Source organism: Scardinius erythrophthalmus (genome assembly GCF_964197995.2).
Source record: "Scardinius erythrophthalmus genome assembly, chromosome: 2".
Classification (NCBI taxonomy): Eukaryota; Metazoa; Chordata; class Actinopteri; order Cypriniformes; family Leuciscidae; genus Scardinius; species Scardinius erythrophthalmus.
The window spans coordinates 20,675,857-20,693,025 of NC_138222.1; the positions used below are offsets into that span (position 1 = coordinate 20,675,857).

At 35.8% G+C, this 17,169-nt stretch overlaps 1 protein-coding gene across 1 annotated transcript; it reads right to left on the reverse strand.

Annotated features, from left to right (window-relative positions):
• Positions 1–1,872: 1,872 nt before the first annotated feature.
• ostc (oligosaccharyltransferase complex subunit) lies at positions 1,873–16,291 on the reverse strand. Its single transcript, XM_081359910.1, has 4 exons — positions 15,304–16,291; positions 14,751–14,844; positions 4,242–4,439; positions 1,873–2,308 (listed from the first exon to the last, which is right to left on the reverse strand). Exons 1-4 carry the CDS (start codon positions 15,440–15,442, stop codon positions 2,290–2,292), a joined length of 450 nt encoding a protein of 149 aa, XP_081216036.1. The 5' UTR covers positions 15,443–16,291; the 3' UTR covers positions 1,873–2,289.
• Between the last annotated feature and the right edge of the window lie 878 nt (positions 16,292–17,169).

The window sequence follows — 17,169 nt, forward strand, 5'->3', positions numbered from 1 at the left end:
TTTGTGATTCTGATATCTCTATTGTTGAAATTGAGGATGCACTGAAATATATGAAGCAAGGAAAATCTCCAGGTACTGACGGTCTATCCGTTGAATTTTATTTACATTTTTGGGATGTCTTAATGCAACCTAGTTTGTTTTAAAAAAAGTATTAGAAAAGGACAGATGACTTCCACAATGAAGCAAGGTCTTATTACTCTGATTCCCAAAACCGATAAAGACCCACTTTTAACTGAGAATTGGAGACCAATATCGCTGTTAAATGTTGATTATAAATCACTTGCTTTAATATTTGCAGTTTGTTTAAAATCAGGCCTTAATGGTATAGCCTAATTGGCGAAATACAACATGGATTTACGAAAAATAGACATAGCTCCAATATAAGATTATTTCTGGATCTCACTAATTATTCAAAGAATATTGATTCAGATGCTGTTATAATGTTTTTGGATTTTTATAAAGCATTTGACTCTTTAGAACGCCATTTTTTGCTTAAATATCTCAGCGTTTTTGGTTTTGGATGTACTTTAATCAACATGGTGAGAATGCTTTATATGACATTCATTTCTCAGTTTTGGTTGGCTTTCAAACTACTAAACGCTTTAATTGTGATAGAGGAGTGCGCAGAGGTTGCCCCATTTCCCCATTTCTTTTTCTTCTAGCTGTTTGAATTATCAATTAATATTTAACAAAATCCCAGTTTAAAAGGTATCTCTATATTTGGTAAAGAATTTAAAATATCTCAGCTGGCCGATATTTCTTAAAGACCAAAGTCAAATTCGCACTATTATTAAATCTTTCTCTGAAGCCTCAGGTTTATATTTAAATGTATCAAAGTGCAAACTTTTTTTGTCTTTATGATACTCAACAACCATTGATACACCATATACCCGAGGATTTTCCTTAAGACAGATTGCTCTGCCAACAACTTAATTTTTCATCTAAAATAATGAAAACTAGAATAATCTTTAATTGTTGGCTACAACGAGACCTGTCAATCTATGGTAGAGATCTTATATCCAAAGCAGAGGGTTTGTCTGTTGTGTTTATCCCTCTCTATCCTTATTTGTTAGTGACAATTGTGATGATATTGACAAAATGTTATTGAGGTTTATTTGGAAGAACAGATCTCACAAAGTTAGGAAATCTGTTTTGTCTAATAGACGTTCTGAGAGTGGACTGAAAGTTTTACATTTTAAGGAATTAATCAGCTCTTTTAAAATTAGTTGGTTAAAAAAAATGTTTTTGTAGTAATGACTCAATTTGGTACTATATCCCCAATACCATATTTCGTAGATTAGGTGGTTTAGAGTTTCTTTTAAAATGTAATTTCACCCCTTCTAAATTACCGATTTATCTCTCTAAATTTCACCAACAAGTTTTACTTGATTGGAAATTGTGCTACATGCAAAACTTTTCTCCTCAAACTTCTCAATACATTGCCTAGATTTGATGTCTTTATCGCTGAGATCTCCCTTATTGTAAAATCTCTTAAGAAACTTGTTCTTATTGTTATCAATGAGTTTAAGAATTATGATACTATTTTTCTTACTGGTTGAGGTGTAATTGTTTTTTTTGTTTTGTTTTTCCTCTCTCTCTCTTTCCTTTTCATTTTATGTTAGTGTAGTCAAAATGCAGTGCTGTTTCTTTTCTTGCAATAAAAAAAAAAGAAAGTTCAGTCTATTCAGTGCTGCTCTCTAGTGTTTGAAAGTAATCAAAACATCTAAGGTGACAATATAAGTAAATCTATTAAATTAAAAAAAATATTTAAACTTTAAAAGAGCCTTCCATTTTAAATTAAACTTTTCATTTTTTTCAACTGATTTCACAAAGTCAAATTTAGAAAAATCAAATAATTCAAACTTTGAAAAGTTTTGTGGGAAGTACATTTGTTTATTAACCTATAGAAAAACTGCACATCAAACAGCCACATTCAAGGGTTTTCACAGAGCAGGCTGTCTACAGTAAAATGAGATATTCCAAAATGGATTTAGTTTGACCACAACAGTGATTTTCAAGGGCATCAATATAATACTGACCACCCTTTGGACTTTATAGAAATATGATAAGATGTTTTTATCAGCAATGTTGAGAAGTAAATTTAGCACAATAAGAGTCCTACTAGACAAGTTGCATGTGTCAAAAAAACAAAACAAAACAAAAAACAATAAGGGAGGAGATTTCTGCCAGTGGAAATAATTGATCAGCGTTTGATTGAGTCCTTGGCACTGAAATGGTTTTCTGTATGTTCTCTTTAATCTCTCCAGCGGATTATGCCATATTGCAGCTTTAACCCATAAGGTAACCACTGCAAGACAAAAACATTCTGTTAATCATCAAATCATCAAAAGAAAGACAACAGAGATTAATCTTAAACCAAACTAGGATGCATGTATACAGTTTTAAAGAAACTGCTAAAACATTGCTGCTATCTCCCTGCTATACACTGAGAATAACAACAACAACAACATATAGCTGCAAGCAGCAATTAATGGACCCAAGCACAACAACTACTACAATAAGTAATTAAAGACAGTTTTAGATTATTTGAGCCAAAACAGGTACAAATCATAAATAGAATCACTTTTAATATGATTTAATTACTTATGACTTTTAAAAATAGGTGGCACTGTCACCAAACTGATGTGGCGTGGTCAGTGTGGGATGACAATAAGCACATTTACACTGTTGGGCCAAACGGTTCTAAGAACGATAAGGAAAAGTTCCAGTTATATTTCTACTTCAGCTTGGTTCGGCATGGAACGATTGCAAACCGTTAAGAAACCATTCTGAACCGTGTTGGTAGAATGTGCGTAGTGACATCGCCACTCAGGATTGGTTGCTTGTCTGTTGACTGGCTAACAGTTTCTTTGTAGCTGGCTAAGCGCGCTATTTGAGCGAAGTCAACACAAGTTGATCACAAAGTTAAAAGAAATACAGGATCATCTTCCTTAACGCTATTTTCATTTACATCTCATATGTCAGTAAACTCTTGCGTTACCAAGGCGACAACTGACGCATTTGCATTACATTGCACAGAGCTCTGTTATAAGCCCCACAATTGGAAAATTAAACTGGATCTGTACCGGCTGGGCCGGATCGGCACGGAATGTAACAGTTAAGCAACGAGAAAGGTTTGGCCCAATGGTGGAAAAGCGGCTAATGGCACACACAAAGTTTGGTGTCAATATCCCAAACCATTGCAGAGATACAGCCTAGGATTCAGTTTGGCTAGGATCAAATTAGTTAATGAGATAAACGATAACGGTTTGGTGTATCAACATACCATAACTTTTTGCTGGCATGGTCTGAAGATGATCTGAATCAAATTTGGTAAAAATTGGATCAACGGTCTAGGAGGAGTTCGAAAAGTAGGTTTTCAAAGAAATTTAAAATATCGGATAAGTTTGATCGACTATGGATTAATTGGGTATCATTGGTCTTCCTTACATATCATGAGTCATACCGATAACAGTCTCGTGACAATAGGAAAAATTAATCAAAAGCTATTAGCATTTATTTGAAATGTAATTAAAATGTTTGACCACAAGGTGGCGTTGCGTGAAACTTTTTAAGTATCTCAAGGCATCATGTCGAAGACACATACCAAGTTTCGTAACGATATGCCAATACATTCATAAACCATATTCAAAATGGTTGATGCACAAAATGTGGGATGTGGGAAAATTGGATGTCGTTCGACTCGGTATGCTGTACTGAATCTAAAGAGATGTGATTTTTGGCCAAACCTTACAGAAGCTATTGCAAAAATATCTATTTTTTATATCTCCTGAGGTGGCACTTTGCCAAATCTGCTCCTCAGGTCATGGTTGTCATAGCACACACTAAGTTTGGACACTAAAAGCATTGCAGAGATACAGCCTCACATTCACTTTGACGTGCTCTTCGTCAAATTTGTTTGCACATTATTTGAGAACCAATTGACTTGACTAATTAAGTTAAATTTCTTAACTTTTTGTCGGCATTGGTCTGAAGATGATCTGAGCAATGTTCTAGGAGTTGTTTTGAGCCAAGAAATCAGAGGAAAAAAGAATTTCTATCCCTAACAGTTAAAAAGTTACAGTTCTATGGGTTGCCATAGTCTCAAATGTGGAAGACGACGAATATATGCTTGGCCCCTAATAATATTAAATAATCAGTAGGTGTTTCCACTGTAATAGTGTAATACAATATAACATAAATAAATGTTTAAAAAGCTAATGTAAAGTGTAGTGACTTACGGCAGTTTCATTCTCATGAAGACTCTGGCCATGAAAAAGCTCAGTAAAACGCTGACAAAGCCGATGAAGAGCAGGAGGAAACGGTTGAGCTTGGGAATGTTGGGTGCATTAGAGCGATCCAGAATTATGAAGCCAAGGCCTCCCATGGTGAAGAGAAAACTGGATGCCAACCCCTCCATGATGTACTGCCCATTCACCCTTTAAGAGACAACACAAGCATTCAGAGACAGACTAGCAACAGGGATCACAGAAGCACTGTTGTGCTGTTCTGCACACGTCAAAATAAAATCAACGTATATTAAAACAAGGTTTCCAAAAACACAAGGAATCTTCATTACAATGTTATGTACTGACTGAAGGGCTGGTTATCGATTCAGATGTTCCAATTCGATTTGATTCGCAAGCTCTCAATTCGATTTTCGATTCTAAATTCGATTTTCGATTTTGATTCCCTATTCGATTCAATGAATATACAGTACAGGTCAAAAGTTTGGAAACATTACTATTTTTAATGTTTTTGAAAGAAGTTTCTTCTGCTCATCAAGCCTGCATTTATTTGATCAAAAATACAGAAAAAAAATGTAATATTGTGATATATTATTACAATTTAAAATAATTGGTTTTAAAATTTATTATACTTTAAATTATCATTTATTTCTCTGATGCAAAGCTGAATTTTCAGGATCATTACTCCAGTCTATCACATGATCCTTTAGAAATCATTCTAATATGATGATTCATTATCAAAGTTGGAAACAGTTCTGCTGCTTAATATTTTTTCATAACCTGTGATACTTTTTTAGGATACTTTGATAATAATAATAAAAAAAAAAAAAAAAAAAAAAAAAAAAGAAGCAATTTTAAAAAAAAAATAGAAATCTTTTGTAACAACAATATACACTACTGGTCAGTAATTTGGGGTCAGTAATTTTTTTCTTTCTTTTTTTGAAAAAAATCTATACTTTTATTCAGCAAAGTTGTGTTAAATTGCTAAAAAGTGATAGTAAAGAAGATTTATATTATTAGAAAATATTTTTTTATTTTGAATAAATGCAGTTCTTTTTAACCTTTTATTTATCAAATATACAGTGAGGAAAATAAGTATTTGAACACCCTGCCATTTTGCAAGTTCTCCCACTTGGAAATCATGGAGGGGTCTGAAATTGTCATCGTAGGTGCATGTCCACTGTGAGAGACATAATAAAAAAAAAAAAAAAAATCCAGAAATCACAATATATGATTTTTTACCTATTTATTTGTATGATACAGCTGCAAATAAGTATTTGAACACCTGTCTATCAGCTAGAATTCTGACCCTCAAAGACCTGTTAGTCTGCCTTTAAAATGTCCACCTCCACTCCATTTATTATCCTAAATTAGATGCACCTGTTTGAGGTCGTTAGCTGCATAAAGACACCTGTCCACCCCATACAATCAGTAAGAATCCAACTACTAACATGGCCAAGACCAAAGAGCTGTCCAAAGACACTAGAGACAAAATTGTACACCTCCACAAGGCTGGAAAGGGCTACAGGGAAATTGCCAAGCAGCTTGGTGAAAAAAGGTCCACTGTTGGAGCAATCATAAGAAAATGGAAGAAGCTAAACATGACTGTCAATCTCCCTCGGACTGGGGCTCCATGCAAGATCTCACCTCGTGGGGTCTCAATGATCCTAAGAAAGGTGAGAAATCAGCCCAGAACTACACGGGAGGAGCTGGTCAATGACCTGAAAAGAGCTGGGACCACCGTTTCCAAGGTTACTGTTGGTAATACACTAAGTCGTCATGGTTTGAAATCATGCATGGCACGGAAGGTTCCCCTGCTTAAACCAGCACATGTCAAGGCCCGTCTAAAGTTTGCCAATGACCATTTGGTCATGGGAGAAAGTCATGTGGTCAGATAGAACTTTTTGGTCATAATTCCACTAAACGTGTTTGGAGGAAGAAGAATGATGAGTACCATCCCAAGAACACCATCCCTACTGTGAAGCATGGGGGTGGTAGCATCATGCTTTGGGGGTGTTTTTCTGCACATGGGACAGGGCGACTGCACTGTATTAAGGAGAGGATCACCGGGGCCATGTATTGCGAGATTTTGGGGAACAACCTCCTTCCCTCAGTTAGAGCATTGAAGATGGGTCGAGGCTGGGTCTTCCAACATGACAATGACCCGAAGCACACAGCCAGGATAACCAAGGAGTGGCTCTGTAAGAAGCATATCAAGGTTCTGGCATGGCCTAGCCAGTCTCCAGACCTAAACCCAATAGAGAATCTTTGGAGGGAGCTCAAACTCCGTGTTTCTCAGCGACAGCCCAGAAACCTGACTGATCTAGAGAAGATCTGTGTGGAGGAGTGGGCCAAAATCCCTCCTGCAGTGTGTGCAAACCTGGTGAAAAACTACAGGAAACGTTTGACCTCTGTAATTGCAAACAAAGGCTACTGTACCAAATATTAACATTGATTTTCTCAGGTGTTCAAATACTTATTTGCAGCTGTATCATACAAATAAATAGTTAAAAAATCATACATTGTGATTTCTGGATTTTTTTTTTTTTGATTATGTCTCTCACAGTGGACATGCACCTACGATGACATTTCAGACCCCTCCATGATTTCTAAGTGGGAGAACTTGCAAAATAGCAGGGTGTTCAAATATTGTTTGAACTTGAACTTATTTTCCTCACTGTATTAGGCACTAGGCAGCAGAACTGTTTCCAACACTCATAATAAATCAAAATATTAGATGATTTCTAAAGGATCATGTGATAGAATGGATGTCACATGTGACACTGAAGACTGGAGTAATGATGCTGAAAATTCAGCTTTGCATCACAGGAATAAAATATTTTTTAAAGTATATTCAAATAAAAAAAAAAATATTTTAAGTTGTAATAATATTTCAAAATATTACTGTTTTTTTCTGTATTTTTGATCAAATAAACGCAGCCTTGATAAGCATTAGAGACTTCTTTCAAAAATATAAAAAAATCGTAATGTTTCCAAACTTTTGACCTGTACTGTAGATTTAATACAAATCCTATATTTATAAAAAAGAACAGTGAACATAAGTTTACAAGTGGTTAATTAATAAAAAGAAATTAAACAAACCTGTATATTAAACTTTTTATTTTAGGAACACTTGGGTACATTAAAACAGAAGCCAACTCTATATTTCAAATGCATACAATGAATAGACAGGATTTTGATGCAAGATAAAAAATAAATAAATTGGACAAGTCAGAACAGTGGCATGCCTTGATCAAACAGGTTCAGGTTATTTAAGATAAAACAAACATAAAATCTCACAGCATCAACTGTAACATGGAGGCTGCAAGCCAATGAACAATGTAGGAAAACGCTTTTGAGTGATAAATAAATATGGAAAAAAATCGATTCATGGCCTTTAACATTAGTTAATGCACCGTGAACTAACATGAACAAACAATGAACAGCTGGATTTCTATTAACTACCATTAACAAAGATTCATAAATACTGTAATAAATATATTGCTCATTGTTAGTTTATTACATTAACTAATGTACCTTATTGTAAAGTGTTGCCTAAATACTGTATAGCTCCAAGCAGGGGCCAAGCACAAAAAAGGCTTTTATGAGTCATGCAAGCATGGCTGGAAGCATCAGAGCAGCTGCAGGTAATTTTTAGATTATTTTAGGCACAAAAGCTGAAACAATATGAATGATTTAATTTCTTGTGACTTTTGACCATTAAGTGGCACTGTTACCAAATTGATGAGGTGTGGTCAGTGTGAGGTGACAATGACACATACATTTGACATGTACACAATGACATTTGGTGTCAATTGTCAAATCATTTCATGGATACTTTGGTGCATGGTTCTACACTTAGCTACGTCCGATAAATATTTAATACCTGTTGCACCAACTAAACTATGACCAGGCACAACTATGCCCAGCATAGACAATGCATGACATAATTCTACCGCAGTTATATTTAAGACGCCATTTACAAACTTTGCTAATAATAAAGAACTGAATTGCTCATGACATCATAACAAGTGAAGCCACTGCACAGTCTGATTTCAATGCGTAAATGAACTACCTGTAAATTCTTAGTGCAAACGTCCTATGTAAACGGTTATTTATTTATTCCATAGTCTTGCTTATTAAAAAGTGTGAGAGAAGTGTGCTACCTTTACAAAGCTACTTAACCTGCTTTTGTTAGTCAAACTTAGAGTACCACCCCGGTACAAAAAAAAAAAAAAAAAAGTACACTTGCAGCCAGTCTAATTTAGTATACTTCAAGTGTGTTAATGATTAGTTAAATTGAAGTATGCTATTTTGAAACAACTAATTTTGTACCAAGTATATTTTAGTTGTAATTAAATTGTAGTAAAGCATAACTTTAATTGTATTTAGTGTACTTTTGTGTACTAAATTGGACCAACTTCATGTATACTTAGTATACTTTAAGTATATGCCTGTGTAGGGACTAATTACATGCTTGATTAATGATATTAAAGTGTACATTATTTGTGTTACAAGTACATTACAAATTCATTACAAGTGTCTTCGAAACTTACAAGCAATATATCATAAGTGTATTTATTAGTGCTGTCAAACGATTAAAATATTTAATCGCGATTAATCGCATTAATGTCATAGTTAACTCGCGATTAATCGCACATTTTTATCTATTCTAAATGTCTCTTGATTTATTTTTGTCCCATTATTTTTTTTCTCATTTTAATGCTCTTATCAACATGAAAAAAGCGGACTGGCTTGCTTTGTGCAGATTTTTTTATTATTGAAAACAACATTGGCAATAGGCTACTGTGTTCAATTTCACACTAACATTCTCACTTGGAGCAAATAATCTCTCACACAATGTAACACTGTCCATCAATAAAAGGGTGAAAGAAATCCTGACGAGGTCCTGATATTGACGAGGGTTTGGAGAATTCGCATCAGCTGTGTGTGTGTGTGTGTGTGTGTGTCTGTGGCCATCATCAAGTGGTGTTTCAGACTGGACGTACTTAAAAGTAAACTTTCCATTCAGAATCTTATTGGCATCCATTTCGGCGTCTCGCGCTCGTCATCCATTCAAAACGTAACGTTAATTTACTATTTGGCCGGCTCGCAAGCCCAAACAAGTGTGTGCGCGTGCCTGCTGTTTTGTTTCCAGTCTAGCTAGCTGCTAGATCCGCTTGCGCTTTGGTCGACGAAGCAACAAAACGTCCTCGCGCGGCGCAAGCCATTGAAATGAATGGGTTTCATAGAGCAGCGCCGCGCATGCCGCGTCCTGTTGCAAAAGCATGTGAAAAAAACTTCAAAGTTTGCTAGGCCAAAAAGACCGTTAATCTCGCGATAAAAAAATTAATCGCGTTAAAATGGGTTTGCGTTAGAGCCCGACCGATATATCGGCAGGCCGATATTATCGGCCGATATTAGGCATTTTCAAAACTATCGGTATCGGCATTTATAACGGCCGATAAATTAATATTTCAAAAATAAAATAAAAACGGACGAAACACCCTTCAACCATGTTATGAGTGTTGCCGTTGTATAGTTTGTCCACCAGAGGGCACTCTACACCGTCCCTGTTGGCAACACTCGTGTATAACGCGCCACACATTCAGCAACCTGCTGATCCAGCCCGAGTCGGGCAGAGAGAACCGCGAGTGAGATCAGCGGTGAATTGTGTTCATGGTGAGTTGGTAACGACTCACGAGACATACATTGCTTGAATAACAATTAAAAGAACATCCCTATCAGTTCTCTTAACTCAAATAAGGATGACAAAATTCGTGACTCATGTCCAGTTTTGCTGCGGTTAAATAAGCCGAGAGTGAAGCGGAACAACGCGACGTAAGCTATATTCACATAAAATGTTAACACTGCAGTTCACAAAAGTTCATAATGTGCATGTGCTTTAATGCTTTGTCGGTTAAACATTTAATTTTAAATACTGATGCGCTGTTCTAACGTGTGCGTTTCTCAGCGCGTACATGTGAAGCTCACATGCACTAAAAGCCTTTCTAGTACCAGCGCCTGGATACTGGACTAAGTTATCTTTCGAGTATTATTGTGCTAATACTGTTAAATACACACAATATTTACATAAACAATGTCGGTTGTCCGCTTGTCAAATGCGTGTACATTAGACGTGTCATGCTCAGCTCTTAAACAGACAGTAGCAATTGTAAACAGTTGCCGCTTGTCCTTAAAGGGATAGTTCACCCAATAATAAAAATGATCTCATTATTTACAGGCACTCTAATGTTGTTCCAACTGTATTAATTTCCTTCTAATATTTTTCTAATATTAATAGTTTGAAGAATGTGGGTAACCAAACAGTAGCTGGTCCCCATTGACTTCCAAAGGAGAAAAATATACTATGGAAGTCACTGGGGTACATCAACTGTTTGGTTACCCACATTCATCCAAATAACTTATTTTCAACAGAAGAAAAAAACAACTTGAGAGAGTAAATTATGACAATTTGAATTTGTTGTCAATTTGAATGTGAAATTGTTGTTTTTGTTCAAAGGACTAAACGTTTAGTCTTAAAAAAAATCTTAAGTTTGTATTTTTATACATTTTATTTATCAGAACTTTAATATATTTTGATGTTCCTCTGTTCTGTTGTGACAATACAAGAAACAAGTTTCTTTTTAAAATGCATTATCATATTATTTTAGTTAAAACTCATAAATAACTACAAATAAACTAATGTTAGGGAAATTTGTTAATGTTTTGTTGCGCGTTTCTGAAAAAAAAATAAAAAATATCGTCCGATATATCGAATATCGGATTTTAAAACCAACAAATATTTGTACCGGTATCAGCCTTCAAAATCCTTTATCAGTCGGGCTCTAGTACCCATCAAAAGTTTGTACACACCAATTGTAAAGTGTGTCCAAACTTACTGTAATATAATACACATAAATAATATTGCTACTGTATTATAATATACACATAAATAATATCGGCCGATATATCGGTATCTGGCTTTTTTTTATCGGTATCGGCATCGGCGCCCAAAAATCCATATCGGTCGGGCTCTAGTTTGCGTTAACGCCGTTAATAACGAGTTAACTGACAGCCCTAGTATTTATATATATTTTTATTTTTAAAAGATTTATTTTTGCCATTTTTGACTTTTATTAGGATAGGACAGGTGTTAGACAGGAAGTGAGGTGGGTGAGAGAGAGGGGGGATGGGATCGGGAAAGGTCCACGAGCCAGGACTTGAACTCGGGTCTCCAGAAGGCACAATGGCGCTACATGCTGGCGCACTTGCCCGCGAGGCGATCGGTGCCGACCATAAGTTTTTACTACAAATTGCACACTTTATTTAAATAATACTTGGCTATACTTTAAACAAAATACTATTGTATACTATAAAGTATTTTGAAAGTATACTTTCAATGCATTGTTACAATGATCATTTCCAGCACACAGTTAAAATATACCTAAAATATATTTTTCATAAAGTGCAAATAAATACACTTTTAAAAAATAAACTGAATTTTCACTTTAAGTATATTTTTCTAAAATATATATTTTAGAAAATATACTTAAGTACAATTATTTTAAAGTGTGTTAAAAGTTGTATTGTGAAAATAGGTAAAAGCATGACGCTAATATACTTTTAATATATTAAAAGATAGTACAATATGTAGCCTACTATTGAAAAAGGGAATATATTTCAAATACAATAAAGTATACTTTTTTTCACTAGGGAATAGCATGCAACAATACAAAAGGAATGGACAGATTCAATAAATTGTAAAACAGTATCATAATACTGCATGCAACTGGCAACGAATTTGGGAATTTTAAAAGACCTATACTTGGGTTGTGACAAAGTTATGTTGCCACAACGAAAGTTTGGTCATTAGATTACATTGCAGTCACGTATTTTGGTAAGCTCTGGTAATTTGGTCGAGATTTGTATGCCGGTGGTTTAAGAACATCACAGAAATTCTGAATTTGGACGGCAATAAAACTACCGACTAATCCTGTATCCACTGTATGATGTTTAAAGATCACGATTTTATTTATTGGGGTAACTTTTAAAAAGTATTATATAGGCCTATATGGCATAAAGTGAAAGGTCTCTGGCAAATAGTAGGGCGGTTAAGCGCAAAAATCGATCACTTTGCGATAAAAGCATAAAATTTGGTAGGAAGGCTCACAAAGGGGGTCTGATCAGATTTAGGACCGTAGGCGCTTGAAATTTGACCCCTGGGGGTCATGGCCGCCAAATATGGATTTCGTAATGGGAAAATGGATTAAAAGCTGCCAGAAACATAAAATGCAATAACACATTTCACCATAAATACATGTAAATATGAGCACACTTTCACAAAGAAGGTCTTTAAACTTTAAAATATAAGATATGTTTTAAAATTTGCTCCTGTAATACTAAATATTACTATACATGGGTTAATGAATTATCTGTAAATTCATGTTATGTGATCAAAATTAGACATCACAGTGACAAGTGATTAAGAGCTGATCTTTGTCTGGTCTCTACCAAAGCAATTCACCAATGGTGATACAAAAAGTTTTAAACAGCTGACATGGAAAGAGACACGCACCACATGTGTTTTTTTTTTTTGTGTGTTTTTTTTTTTTTTGTCTTTTTGATGTAGGCCTGCATAACAAGAAACAGAACAAAGAACCAGTAGTTCAACTCTTCAGCAGTTGAGCTTTTGAATATTAACACAAGACTTAATTAATAACATAACATATAAGATTCTAAAATTCCATGCTGAATTCAATGACCTCTTTTATCTCGGTCAAGAAGCAAAAAAATGATTAACACAGCTTTACACTCTCTGACATTCTCCCTCACATAAACATAAAGCAGTACACTGCAGTGATGCTGCTCTGCATTTGCATTGCTTAATACAGCCTTTTGTACATTTGCAGGCAATAAGTTCATAGCAGGCTTTATGCTTCAGAAAGTGAAGTCCAGTATGGTTCAAAACTGCCATCCTCTGTTTTGACCCACCCCCATTTAGATGGACAAGGCAAATGAGGAGAAGGCAGTAATACTTGGTCCCAAATATGACCACCCTGATATGTTGCCCTTTTCACATGCTGTTCAAGAGCTGCACTTGTTGGTGGAATTCGGCGAACACTGTGCCTTTTTGAAAAAAGCTTTTTCCTAGCCGTGTTCACACTCTCATATGTACTGGTTCTGTCATACAGCAGAACTGTGAACCTTTCAATTGTCTCTGATATATGTGAGGGAATATCAGATGGAGCACAGCTCAATTCCAACAATGCCTGAGTAAGTTCGGGGAGGACTTTCCATGTTACCCATGGCACAAAAAAGATTAAATCGATTGACTAATTGTGGTAATCATGCTAATCATGCTAATTTACGTTTTTCTTGTGAGGAAAACTCGGTTTACAATGTGATGTGTAGGCCTACCTACTAAACCACTTTCAAATAATCCAGCAGGACTCAACAGTTCTTACAATTAATATTCAGGTCAAGATGAGAGCATTTGGAGAGCAAAGAATCGACTGAGATTAGCTTTGGGTGGTATAAACTAGCCGTACAAGAGCACAGAGTTACAATGAAATAAATAGGATCAATTGCAGCTAGTTTAGATAACCAGCCTAAATGAAATTCTGTGGAAATGTACACCTACTTTATTTCACAGAATCCTAACTCTAAATTCCTGCAGACTAAAATCTATTTTATGTTATATTTGCCTGTCTGAGTTATGTTTGCTTACTTGCAGTATTAGCATACACTATTTTTACTGAGTAACAGTGAGAAACACATTCAACTGACTTTGCCTTTATCTCACTTGTAGTCAAGAGTAAAACATCCCACCAGTTCCCTAGATTTTAAAGAGAATAATATTCAACTGTGGCCACCACAAGATGAAACCTACTGACTGAATAAGGAGTCGTCACTGACAAACTACCAAGTAAAAATGATGCGTATTAATTAGTATATGCACACAATTTAATATTTAAATATAGATTTAAAAAGTACATAATTCTGATAGATATCATTACCTCTTTTCCTTTTTGTTTAAAAATGAACTAGATTGATTAATGATCAAATGTGCAACTTTTTTAATTGTTAATTTCTGTCGTCTATCCATTATGACATTATGAAATCCATATTTGGTGGCCATTTTCAATTTTTTTTAAAACATATCTTATATTTTAAAGTTTAAAGACCTTCTCTGTGAAAGTGTGCTCATATTTACATGTATTTATGGTGTAATGTGTTATTGCATTTTATGTTTCTGGCAGCTTTTAATCCATTTTCCCATTACGAAATCCATATTTGGCGGCCATTTTGAAAATCTGATCAGACCCCCTTTGTGAGCCTTCATACCAAATTTCATGCTTTTATCGCTAAGTGATCGATTCTGATGAAAATCTGCGCTTAGCCGCCCCACTACAAAAGTGAAGTGACTCATCTGAAGAGCAACCAGTTTTTTGTTTTGTACTGATGTTATGATGACAGGCTGTATAAAATGAAAACCATTACCTGTACGCCAGAAAGGCCACTGGCCGCTGATGTCCGTGTTCATCTGTCATTGATCCGACACTCGGAGGTTCAACGATCACATCGTATATGATGCCTGAAGAGATCAGAAGAGTATGGTAGCAGTATGATCACAGTTTTGAGCAGTCATTTAGACTAAAACAGAGTAATGTCGCACTTAAAATTATTTATTTAGCTATTGAATATCTAGAAAAATAATAATAATAAACTTCCGTTTCATTCTTGTTCATGTAAGGAGTAGTAATTAAGGAGTAAGTAAGTAGTAAGGAGCAGAGAGTAGTCATTCTGTCTGTGTGTACAATAACGTTATCATTTGAGATTAAAGAATGCGTTCACCATTGTCAGAGAAATCAGACCAGATTATTTCACAAAGCACGAAAGCATGCATCTTCATATTCAAATAAACTGTAATACAAAGTCTCTACAGTAAAAAATAACTTGTACATAAACGGCTGTGCTGATGTGTGCACAGACAACAGGATAAGGGTTAGTAGCTAAAGGCTAGTTTAGCCTCAGATTGCTTTGAGACTCTTACCACCGGTGATGAGAAAATATGAAACAATCACGACGGCATATACGGTCATTGCAGAAGGCATATGTAGCCATGATGGTTTTTTAAGTTTGACATTCGGGCATTCCAGTACAGCAAACGGTAGGCTGAATAGAGTCTCCATGGTTTAATTCAATGCTGTGTTCCTGTGGCTGCCCGGCAAATGCATACGTCACACTGGCCGTAGAGCAACGTGTACAGGAAGAGAGTAAAGAGAGGACCATCCCAGAGCCCGTCTACGGAGAGCCTGCCCACTCCCTATTAAGCTCTATTGTACCGAATTTTGGTTGTAGTACCACCAGAGTTCCACTGGGGGCGATCGCCATGAGTGCAAAATGAATGGGAGTCAATGGGGCTAGACAGCTAAATGTGTCTCTTTCACCCGATTGCCGTTGATAAATCTCAAATCTGATTGTAGATTTTGCAAGTTCAACATGGGTTTTAGGTCGAAAGTTGAACGAACGAGTACTTATGTCCTTTCGTTTTCTTACAGGTTGAGTTGTTGTTGCCCATAACACGCTAGCATTCTGCTAATGAACGCTGATTGGTCAGTGAAGGACTGATTACGACCAGAGATACCGCTTGATGGCATCGTGTCATCCGCAGCGGGACCAGAAACAAACAAAACAAAAACTCTTCTAACAAGTGTGTTTACCTGTGTCAGCTGTGTTGTCGATGCCTCGAGAGAAAAGAAAGTGCACAGCGCGAACGCACCAGAGTGACTGAAGGATTGCCGTGAAGCAGTATCTCTGGTCGTACATGTATATGACGTCATTGACACTTTAAAAGACTTTTTAAAGCAAATACGTGACTCAAAAAAATCTAACACCCAGCAATGTGTAATTTATTTGCATCTCCTTTCGAATACAACATTCAAATTACAAGACAAAAAATTATATCCTGAGAAAAGTGGATTTTTATTGGTATAGCGCCATAGACCTCCATTCATTCTGCACTCGTCCTGTGAGCGCCCTCATATGGAATCAGAGAGGAACTGCAACCAGTTCAGAAGCCGGAAGTGTACTGAGAGTGAAACTTCTCGCCATATTAGACATTCTCTGACCATCCCCATTTTTGGGACGTCTTAAAGCAACCTCTACATTGTTTGTTTAAATAATGTATTAAAAAAATGAGAGATGACTCCCATAATGAAGCAGGGTCTTATTTATTTGATCCCCAAAACGGAAAAAAGACCCACTTTTAAACCTTCATCCTTCCACATCCTAACACATTTTCCCTCGCAGTTCAAAATGACCCAAAGCCCTACAATTATACTTATTTTATTTTTTTGATAATATTTTTTCTATTATGCAATTCTTTTGGAGATTTTTTTGTTATTTTATTTACCTTTAAATTATATTTGATCAATAAATAATAAATAAAAAGTAATTTAAGCACATTCCTCAAAATAACTCTCAATAACAACTCATGCATAACCCTTTTAATTCAGCTCAAAATATCTTATATTCGGTTGTTGCCGACCTCTTGCCACTAGATGGCCTTATTAGGCCGCTGTCAGTAGCCTAAAAGAGGCCTAGAAATAGGGTTTCGTCAGCATAGATATCATATAGACGAATCCGACGAGCGTTCTGTGTAGGCTGCCATCTTGTGGCGACGCCATTACTGAGCTGTTACTAGTATGTAAACAAACCTCCGTGATAACGCAAACGCACCCTCGATGACAGCTGCAGGCAGTATTACTTGTTAGGTTGATGATGTTAGACAGTGGCCTCCAGTCACAGATGAAGGTACAAACGATCTTACAGATTATTTATGAAAATAGCTTGGCAATAACTATGCTAGCTAGGCAAGCTAACGAGGAAACTATTAAAAGATCTGTCCATTTGGCAA

What these genes read in the sequence shown, in the direction of transcription:
- ostc (XM_081359910.1), bottom strand. Translation starts at nt 15,442, where the DNA reads ATGGAGACTCTATTCAGCCTACCGTTTGCTGTACTGGAATGCCCGAAT. An exon ending in ATATTTTCTCATCACCGGTG is followed by an intron (nt 14,845 to 15,303) that starts GTAAGAGTCTCA and finishes TGATCTCTTCAG; the next exon opens with GCATCATATACGATGTGATC. An exon ending in GTGGCCTTTCTGGCGTACAG is followed by an intron (nt 4,440 to 14,750) that starts GTAATGGTTTTC and finishes TGTCTCTTAAAG; the next exon opens with GGTGAATGGGCAGTACATCA.